Below are 10,651 nucleotides of genomic sequence, written 5' to 3' on the forward strand. Positions count from 1 at the left end.
CCCCGGCCCGCCCCGCCGCCGGCGTGCGCGGCGGGGGGGGGGGGGCTGTGCGAATTTCCTCAGTCCTTGCTGGAAATCTGAAAAGCACTGTTCACCTATTTCGTCCTTATTGGGACTCATCGTAAGTGCAGATCTTACGAATATTCAGTTATTATTAGTTAGTCGATCCTCGAAATGATGTAACTACATTCTGACGGATTATGATGCCACTCGTCCTTTAATCGCACAGTTCATGTCACCTGGTCCGGTGTGACTGGCGCCTCGAGCGACGATTTATCAGATACGAGAATCATGCAACTAGTGGGTTTTTTCCAGTCAATGTTTAACCGTGTAAGGGCCCTGTTCACAGAAGAAGTTGATCGCACAGTGACCCACATTGAAGTAAAGAACAAACTTTGTGGTAGTGGATATCCAGCTAGTTTGGTTAGGTGTCAATCACGAAGGGCGTTGGCACCGGTAGTGTAACGCATCAAGGAATGGATTGGAACTGCTGTTATTCCTTATTAAACATGGCCATCCGAAGTCACTCGTAGCATTCTAACCACGGCTAACATAAGCGTAGCTTTCCAGAAGGGAAACACTGAGCTCTATGCTGGTGCAGTTGAAGGATCGCCTCCCAGCAAACAGAAACAGGGACTGTGTCTACAGGACTAAGTACAACGACTGCACTAAGGTCTGTATATGACAAATGGCTAGAGAACTTCAAACCGAGAAACGCAGATCAATATGAACGCTACTGAAATACTCAACAATGGCGGAACATGCACTGGGCACGGGACACAAAATAGAGTTGGAAAATGTTGAGGTTTAATGGCCGGAACTACGATTCACGCCACAGAAACTGATGGTCATGCATCTCAGTGTAAACAGAATAGAAGGCGTAGAACTTACAAGCGTGTGAGAGTGGTGTTAGATCAGTCGAGCTGACGTGTGTTGGCGAGCATTCACAAGCCCACAAAGACCAACGAAATCTGCCAGTGGCATCCAAGGTAAATCCTCAGTTAAAACACCTTGAAGTGGAATAGTTGGGAATCAAACTCGATAAAAAATAATTTGAAATTCCCTCAGCCGATCAACCGTAAGATTTAGGCAACCACACTAACTGACAAGAACTCTAACTGACATTCAACCCTCATCTAGTGTGATCATCTGAAGATGTGAGATAAATCGATATTCGTGCAGCTGTAACACCCTTTCAGTGCCTAGCTGCCATGCCGTCCTAAGAAAGCACGAGGGCTGGGATACTGCCAGGTTTCTCAAGCCTATATTGAACAAGTCGAGATGCAGTGGTCGGGTTCAAACCACGGATCTTCCGCTCAGAAAATTCCCGCTTTAACCAGTTAGTCATCTCGCCTTACTGATTGGTTCCCTGTCTACCTTAAAGCCTGGCTAACTTTGAGGGTCTGCTCTCTCGGCCTGATGAAACTTCTGTGTCAAAAACCAAAAATCGCCCGATTAAACACTACCAATTGTTTACCAAACTCCTTTTAAACGATATTGCGTTTCTCCCTTTTTATTCAGAGCAGAATGCTCATAGGTTGCTGGACGAGACGTAAACCTCAATAGGGACTGTGGAATTCCTGTTCTGCCACACTCCCTTCCAATGACTATTTGATTTCCTCAGTCGTTCAGCTGTAGCACCCTTTCGGTGCCTAGCTGCCATGCCACACGAAGGAAGCACGAGGGCTGGGATACTGTCAGGTTGCCAAAGCCTAGACAAGGGAAACCTAGAGGCAGAGGTCGGGTTCGAACCACGGACCTTCCTTTCAGTAAATTCGCGCTCTTACCACTTGAACCATCTGGCCCCCTTCCTCAGTCAGGTTACATAATCCAGCTACGATGATATGTTTGGGGACACGGCGGTCTATTTTTTCGTCTGACGCAGATCACTTGCGCCGGTTAGTGGGCCTAACGGGCATGCTCTTGTGATGTATGTGTCTTACGGTGAACCAAGAGGCTTCCAGAAATGGACTGACTTGGTGATAACATCACGAACACGTCGACTTGTTCGTTGGTATAATAAATGGATCGATTGCAGCTCAGTTCTATGACTGTATGAACAAATAGACATTTCTCTTGTTCGTATAAAAAACGTGAGTAGTCACAGGTCTTTACTGAACTACTGAAAATCAGTGAGACCGATCTTAGGATGCGAGGATTGGAGGGGTTATGATAATGAAATCATGAAAAGGCGTTTAATTCGATTTGTTCAGCCGGTTCTTAAAGACACGTGCGACGAGACGCTTACCTCCTCTGCTTTGCGTCTTAATGGAGGGACCATCTGTGAATTTTTCCCAGCTTCGAATCTTGAGTAAGGTGGTGGAACACAATTTGATTTATGGTGTTCTCCCCACTCGTGTCTAGTCTGGTTGGCTGTGCGGGTAGATACTAAGCGGTAAGTTGTTGGGCCCTCCGAAATGCGACAAATCATCCGATATGCCAACATTTGTTTGCTTTTTCGACGTTGTAACCGTGCCATAAATCTCGTCGGGATTGTGAGTACTGAGACACCGCCAGACTCGAGCGAAACAGTCGATAGGTCATTATCTGACAAACCCTAGTTTTTTTGTCCTGTGTCCAATCGATATGCTTCTTAATCATGACATTTTCTCCAAGATATAAAAACCCAAAGTTCTTCAACTGACCTTTTGACCAAATATTCACCATCTCACACGTCTTGGACTCCACGTTTCCCACGTTCCTTCGTACAGCTTAGCTGAGGTCTACGTGGGTGCCAGTCCAGAGGTGAAACGCTGTACGCTTCGCATGATCGATACTCCCGTAAGTCACAAAATATGCTGTATTTGCCTATAGCTCTCTAATTCAACTTCATCAGGTGGCTAACGCTTGTCTCTTAGCCTGGTCCTTTTACATTCTGTTCGGTGACCGGTAAATCAGAGGCGGATGATTAACATCAGAGACCGATGTTGTCTTTGATGATGACGATGATAATGGTGATGTCGATGATGATGATGATGATGATGATGATAATGATAATGGTGATGATGATAAGTGATTGTAGACATCGGGAGAATACAGTTAGAAACGCACGAATGAAATCAAAACGCGATTTTTCCACTCTAGCAATCGGTGTCTTTTTTAAATAGAGTAGTATTGGTTATTCTTTTTATACTGTAGTCGTTCCCGAATAAGGATCGTCTCAGTAGAGTGTACGAATCGGTTGATACACAGAAGACACTCACTTCCCTTGAAAATCTCGTTGCATGCAGGCATTTTTGATGCGACCAGCCAGTGTTTACAGGGATTAGTTTCACCTGCTGCGATTCCACCGTTCTGTAGCTTTGCTCCTGACCATTTCTATTACCTGGTAACTTTCCTTCTTCCTCAAGATCCGTGAAATTGGTCTCTATTCTGCTGACTTGCATGACCTGGTTGACCAGTGTCCAGTCGGTGCAGAGACTCTCATAACGCGAATGCTTCACTTACTCACCGATTCACCGTCTGCTATGGCCGCTGCTCAGGCGACAGCCACAGCCGCCGCCGCCGCTGCTGCTGTCGCATCGTCCGCTGCTTCGTCGACACAGGGGACCACGCCGATCTCCTCCGCTCCACAAGTGTCTGCCATCACTGGCAACTCTCCACCCGTTATCATTCCTCCTAAGAGTCTGGTTGACCGGGTCTACCGTCTCNATGACATACGTGCCCCAACCCCGTTCTCGTGGGTCTGCCGAAACAGGATGTGATCCTGGCGCTGCCACGTTTGGTACAGTTGAGTGAAAAGGTGGTGAAGGAGGTGCTCGCTCGTTTATTGCATGGTAAGTAGCGTTCTAGTCTATACAGCAAGGTTGGATTTTCCAATGTGTATACTTCACGTTAACATTTAGGTGCGTAGGATCTACAGTGAGGAAGTACAGTGGGCCTTTCGTAATTTGCTCAACCCTACTCACTACTTTCGACGATCACCCGCTGAGACAGGATTGATCAGCTCCGGAAATATCTCGGGTACACGTCGCCCAGGTGCGGCGATCGATTGTCAGATCCTCACAAATCTCGATCGGTCCAGTGTCGGTCCCAGTGACGCATTCGGTAGAGCTACGTAGAAACAGATCTTCTCCATGTCATTCTTGACCGTACTCAGCGATATTTTCAGTTGTCCTCCTAGGCGGGAGCGCCATCCTTGACATGGTATAGGGGCCAAAATTTCTTTTTTGATTCCAGAGTAAACTAGTCTAAGCTATTTTTGTCACAAGACGTGGTTCAGCTCTATGAACGTTTGTATACAGTTGATTTCTTTCTCTCCAGTCCGTCCATTAGCTGGAATGGTGGGACAAAGGTTTTTAAAGTACGGGGGCGTTCTAGTTCCTTCATCCCAAATCTGTTCTCGACTATTCCACGCCATCGGATTTTACTTGTCGATTTTTATTCGTGCATTCTTTGCACCCTCCCGTTTCTTTCGTTTATTGTTGGTCAACTTCCATTTTTATAAGGTTTGGCTCATTTCAGTTCTTTCGTTAATTGTTGGTCACTTCCATTTTTATAAGGTTTGGCTCATTTCAGCGGAATTTCCGCCAGGTTATACTACCAAGCAGACCATTACGCCTTTGTAGGGTATATAAGATGACCCGTTTTCTTCAAAACTGCAAGCACACCTTGACTCCATCATGTCAAGATGAGGAGAGCTTGTAACATTTTGTCGACTCATCGGATGCAAAGTGAATAAGGCTGAGAGACCCGACAACTCGTCATGGTAGTAAAATAGCTGATTTCCGAAACTTTCCCGAGGCGTTAACTTACCGTCCCTGGTCCTCTTCCACTTCGCCTACGGTTGCCTGACTTTTGAGTGCATTTCTGTCTTGTTTGTCCCTTCCTTTCACAGCCAGTGTGTCTACCCAGTATGCTCAACCAGTCCCCGGTGTCCGAAACGTCGAGGATTCCATCCCCAGTCCGAATACGGAAGCTCCTCTAGGTCCCCTGAAACCAGAAGAAATACTCGTGGCGATCCATTTGTTGGAGTTTGCCAAGGATCCTTCCGCGCCAGCCACGGACGGTAAGCGAAGCATCTTACTGCACATTACTACATTTTTGTAACAACGGTGGGAGTTCGTGAGGCAAGCCACTAAGCGTTCCCTGAAGGATCGTTCCGCTGCAACACCTTTTCGGTGCCTAGCTGCTATGCCACGGTGGGACTTCGTGAGGCAAGTTACTAAGCGTTCCCTGAAGGGTCGTTCCGCTGCAACACCTTTCCGGTGCCTAGCTGCTATGCCGCACGAAGCAAGCACGTGGGCTGGGATACTGTCAGATTGCCCAGGGAAAGTTGAGAGGCAGAGGTCGGGTTCGAACCACGGACCTTCCTTTCAGTAAATTCGCGCTCTAACCACTTGGTCTGTCTCGCCCCTAAAGATGTAATCACATGCTTACCCTAACTTACATGAACACCCAAGGCTACGTTTGATGTGCCGTCACGAAGAGGACCTTGCCTCCATGACCCATTGAGGCACTGCAAGAGTCTTTCATGCCAATTTGGTCAGCGTGTAGAGACTTCGCCAACACACTCTCCAGGTTGGTGGCCGGAACGTGTATGGTGACCTCTTTAGAACACCACTGCCATGCTTTTAAGCGAAATCTTTTGGTTGATGACCCTAATCGTCCTCATGTTGCGATCTGGGTGTCCTGACAGTATTCCAGTCCGTTAATCTACGATTGAAAATACTGTCGTGCCAAATTAGCCGTCGCGTAGTGTCATAGGGGAGGGGGTCGCCCTACGTGCTGCAGGGCAAGCAGGCGAAAACAGGCTACTGCTGACGCCTTTCTTCTCCTGTTCTCACTTCATTAATAATACTGTTCTTGTAGTCCTAACACCCGTTAGGACTGGTGACCTCATTCGTCTTACATTTGCCGGTCAGCCGACGTTGACAACCTCAGTCATCTCATAACCGATCTCCAAGCCTTGAAGCCCGGTTCACACTCGAATTCTCTTGTTTGAATTCGATTGAACTTTATGTGTGTTTCTTCTCGCCAGGTCACTCTCCACTCACCCCCGGCTGTGAATCTATGGCGAAGCAGGCTATACAGGGGTCCCCATTGTTTTAAGTCATCGGGCGGAAAGGTGTGCTTGACCGAATTCCCTGTGTGCGTTTCGTTTGACAACACCTGTGAGGGAATTTGATCATTGTTTACACTGTCTTCTGACGTTCCAACTGATTGTAGCTCTGACACCATAAAAATGCAACTTTCCTGGTGCCTTGAGTGCCCTGTTACAGCGGGTTAAAGGCTCAACTATTGTTTGGGTTGCCAGTGCACAAGCGGGAATTCTTAGCCCATCCCAGACTCATTTTGGGTGTCGGCTCGGACTGAACGATGGCAAACGACTGCTCCAGCAGACTTTATTAACTTTCCTGTGCCTTGAGTGCCCTGTTACAGCGGGTTAAAGGCTCAACTATTGTTTGGGTTGCCAGTGCACAAGCGGGAATTCTTAGCCCATCCCAGACTCATTTTGGGTGTCGGCTCGGACTGAACGATGGCAAACGACTGCTCCAGCAGACTTTATTGAGCTGGTTGTATGGTATCCTTCAAAAGCGTGGCAGCCACACACCCAAAATGGTCGCATCGTGAATGGCGTGGGCCAATCGTAGACTGTCCTTGCTTTTGTAACCCTCCTGGGGATTCTGACAATGCATTCGACCGGGGTCGTTTTTTTATTTCCCTTCTCGGGCAACTCGCGTAGCAACAGAGAAGCTCGAGAATTCCGAAGTTAAAACATCTTCTGAACTCTTTCAACTGGACCATTGTTGGATGGCGATTCGCACTGGCCGCATCCTTGTAGAATGGCGGGAGTTTCACCTGCAGCACAGCACCACCAGTTCTGCTGGATATCAAACAGAATAGTGACTCAGGGAAATGTCCCCACCTATTCCGATGATAATCCACCCCGATACTAAAACTCAGGGAAATGTTCCCACCTATTCCGATGATAATCCACCCCGACGAACTACCAGACGTAAAGTGAAACTCAGCGTGCGCGCCGAACATGAAACCTGGGGGAAACGGGAAGCTAAGGAAATGGAAGAATCGAGCAATGGGGTGGGGGCGCCCAAAGATCACTTCGGTTGATCCGTCCCCGAATGCTGTCTATAATCGAAACGCTCAAGGATCGCAGTGACACCAATTGGAGTTATTTCTCCCCCGTCGCTTTCTGGTGACCCATTAACTCAGGAGGAGTGAGCGGGATTTCGGCCTCGTAGGGGTTGCGTTAGCCAAATATATTCACACTCCGTCAGGCGCTACATCAACTCCGGTGTATAAGCAGCCCACAAGTTTAGTACTCCCGGATTTTCAGGACGTATTTGGCTCTGTTGATCGGTCTGTTCACAACACCCATACCCGGCATGGGTCGCTCCGAAAGTCTGTCAAGATAAATCCTTTGCTTTCTCACAATTGTGCGAGTACAGGACTATATCTTGAGCACAAAACTCGGTGTCCGATACTGATGTCCACCTTCTCCATGCCTGTTTAATTTCTTGATCGGTCATAGAATGGGACGAATGCTAGAAGGTCTTGTTAGTCCTGGCGTTCAAATAGTTGCTGATGGGAGCACTGTCGGTCTGGAATATGCATCGTTCTCGTCTTGAAAAAGAAAAAGAATCTGCGGGTGTTTTTGGATGAACTGGCCAAGGTTATCTTGTCATTTGGCGTGTGTTTTGTATCCACAACGTGTAAGATCATGCTCCTCGACATGCAGTCACTGAACACGTCATTTATAGTCGAGACAGAGAGAGAGAGAGAGGCGCAGGGGGGTTGTGGGGTGATTTGTATACTTTCGTAGTTGTGTTCGTTCCCCTTCTAGGGTGAAAGATGAGGTCAGTATTCGAATTTTGAAGGCCCGGATCATGTTTACAAATTTCAGACACCCGTGGCGACACCTGAATCTCAAGAGATGTGTGTATCGGGCTACGGTACGGGCTGTTTTTGTTGTATGGTTATGGGAAGTGGCCCGTGGAAACAGCGGAACGGGGACGTTTCTAGATGAACGTTTTCTCTTGCATCTGTGATACTCATCGTTAAAATCGTTTCCACCGCATTCAGAAACAGTTGATGATAATCTCACACGTGAGCAAGCGTAGAAATCGGAGCTCAATTTTCGAAGTGTTTAGTCCTGCCAACCGAGTGTTTTTCACTGGTTCACCAGTCTAGACTGCCCAACAGACGGCTCGGGGGTGAGATGGCCGAAGTGGTTAGAGCTCGGATTTACTGACCGGAAGGTCCGTGGTTCGAACCTGACCTCTGCCTGTCGACTTCCCCTTGGGCAACCTGACAGTATCCCAGCCCACGTGCTTGCTTCGTGTAGCATGGCAGTTAGGCACCGAAAGGGTGCTACATCTGAACGAACGAACAGTCGGCTCAATTGTGTTTACTTTGCAGTGTCCATTTTCTTAGATATGTGGATAGGAAACGTTGTGGGTCGCAGAGCTAGTCCTTCAAGTCGTTGTGACGACAACGATGAAGGGCAAAGTCCCGGTATATATCGTGCTTCGCGATCGCGTTAAGTTATCGTTTATTGATTACCTATGTCCGTTTATGATAGAGCTTATATAAATTCTGACATGGGGTTTCTGGTTCGGATCGACCACTGACTTCGGCAACCTCCTGCGTTTCGGGTTTCATGCCAGCTGTGCGCCGTTGAGCAGTGCGACTTGTTGGTTTGCGTCCGAAGTGTAACGGAATCTCACCTAACCTCACCTGTTCTCTCTTTTGTTTCAGCGAAATCTTCCAAGCCCTACATCAGTTTGCAAGCCATTCTTCACGCTTGCCGCGTATGCTTTGCTGAACGTCGTCTATTCACGCAAGAGCGATTGTCCGCAGCGATCGGACAACTTCTGGAACAACCAACTTTGCCAACCCTGTTCATGCGGACTGTGATGCAAGCATTGGCGTTACATCCTCGCTTGGCCGGCTACGTAATCAACGTGCTGGTTCGCCTGATTCGCAAGCAGGTTCGTTCCAGAGTCGCCGTTTATTACCAGTCTTGAAATAGATAGAGTGACAGCTTTATTCACGCAAACCAACTCAGTATCTCGCCAATGCGGAACATCGAAAACCGACCTCACTAGTGGTCAATGATCGCCTCTCAGATCCCTACAACAGAGAAGTGAGGAGCTTAATTGGGGAAACGTTTCCAATTAGTACTATCCAAAATAGGTGAACGGTTCAAGGGTTCTGGTGGGTAGGTAGTCTTTTCTGAGCGAATTGACTGGTACATAGCTGCAGTGAACTTCGAACCCGTCCTCTCCTATCACTGTTAATTTCTGTGTATGTTGCAGGTTTGACTGGACAACTTCTCATCGGTTGATTGCATTTTTTTAAATTTTTAAACCATAGGTGTGGAAAAGTGAGAAACTTTGGGACGGATTCATCCGGTGCTGCGTCAAGACGCGACCGCAAAGCTATCAGGTCCTGCTCCAGTTACCACCGGAACGATTAGAGGATGTGTTTCGGCGTGAACCGGCTATGCGCACCCAGGTTCGACGTTATGTGGAGAACTTTTCATCTGCTCAGGTGAGTTCACATTCTCCATCTGTTGTTTCTGTTTTTCTTTCTCATTATTTGGCAGCGCACGTCCGTGCCACAATCGTTTCAGTTGAAACTCAGATTCAGAGAAAACTTTTCACGTGGCCAGCCATGAATTTCCTCACACTCGTTGTATCAGCTGAAGCTTGATGCAGATCTGTTCAAGGGTGATAGATCGATAATGGGGACAACCACTCGGCACAAATGAAATATTTTTGCTCCCAATTTCCTGCGTTCGAAAGCCTAGGGAGATGCTGGAGGATACAAGGTGCTCACATCACTCGCTTCTGCATAGACCACCTACTGTTCTGAGACAGTCATTCGGATTAACCAGCACTCGGTTTCACCCATCTCCAAGACCCATCAGCTGTGCGTTTCCTTGACCGGCATCTGACATCCGGAGCGAGCCTGTTACCCCCACTCTGCCAGTGCACGCTGGGCGCACCAGAATCATCACGTACGAACGTGTGAGGTACGATTGGCCTCCCTTTAAGAAAAGGTCAGCCAACCAGGACACTCCAGCCGCAGGTGATGTGGCCCACTATTCTGGAAAAATCACTGTTTTTCGGACTTGTTTTATTGTGGATTGGAGCTGTGCCCAGCTTCGTTTGTTTGTGACAGGTCAATACTGAGTCACCTTCTCTTCCAGTGCCTCATCAACATCGGACAAGTTGTTGCGGTTGTGCGGCAGTAAACAGTCTTAGTTCATCGTTGGCTTCCCATTTCGTGGGGGCTCCCTACTTGCAGGCGGTTGCAATCATCATCGATTGTCTTGTGTTGCTGAGTTGTTGCGGCGGCAGTAAACAGTCTTAGTTCATCGTTGGCTTCCCATTTCGTGGGGGCTCCCTACTTGCAGGCGGTTGCAATCATCATATCATCTCTTGTGTTGCTGTCGAGTACGATGGCTCGGTCATGTGCTACGCATGCCGAAACACCGTCTACCGAGACGAGTGTTGTTCTCCGTGCCTCCTTCAGGATGGCGCAAAGATGTGAAAGAGATCACGAAGAGTTTTGATGTTTTTGGTGTTGTACGCCTTCCAGGATGGGGTCCCCGTGACCCCGTCTGTGCTTGGCTGGAGACTTTGCAAGAAATGGCGGCTAATCGATGTCAGTGGCGTTCGTGCTG

General features: G+C 48.1%; 2 protein-coding genes across 2 annotated transcripts in view; one reads left to right on the forward strand and one right to left on the reverse strand.

Moving 5' to 3' along the window:
- Positions 1 to 3,234, reverse strand: part of T265_09262 (hypothetical protein) — a gene marked incomplete at both ends in the record, with an annotated part of 11,361 nt that extends 8,127 nt beyond the window's left edge. The window contains 3 exons of the mRNA XM_009175287.1: positions 1,559 to 1,759; positions 1,788 to 1,876; positions 3,204 to 3,234. Of these exons, the coding sequence (XP_009173551.1) occupies positions 1,559 to 1,759; positions 1,788 to 1,876; positions 3,204 to 3,234 (321 nt within the window). The remainder of the gene's footprint in view (positions 1 to 1,558; positions 1,760 to 1,787; positions 1,877 to 3,203) is intronic.
- T265_09261 (hypothetical protein) overlaps positions 1 to 10,651 on the forward strand; it is a gene marked incomplete at both ends in the record, with an annotated part of 40,209 nt that overhangs the window by 22,301 nt on the left and 7,257 nt on the right. Inside the window, 6 exons of the mRNA XM_009175286.1 lie at positions 2,712 to 2,781; positions 3,351 to 3,638; positions 3,698 to 3,776; positions 4,838 to 5,008; positions 8,719 to 8,951; positions 9,337 to 9,513. Coding sequence (XP_009173550.1) covers positions 2,712 to 2,781; positions 3,351 to 3,638; positions 3,698 to 3,776; positions 4,838 to 5,008; positions 8,719 to 8,951; positions 9,337 to 9,513 — 1,018 coding nt within the window. The remainder of the gene's footprint in view (positions 1 to 2,711; positions 2,782 to 3,350; positions 3,639 to 3,697; positions 3,777 to 4,837; positions 5,009 to 8,718; positions 8,952 to 9,336; positions 9,514 to 10,651) is intronic.

Source organism: Opisthorchis viverrini (genome assembly GCF_000715545.1).
Source record: "Opisthorchis viverrini unplaced genomic scaffold opera_v5_270, whole genome shotgun sequence".
NCBI lineage: Eukaryota > Metazoa > Platyhelminthes > Trematoda > Opisthorchiida > Opisthorchiidae > Opisthorchis > Opisthorchis viverrini.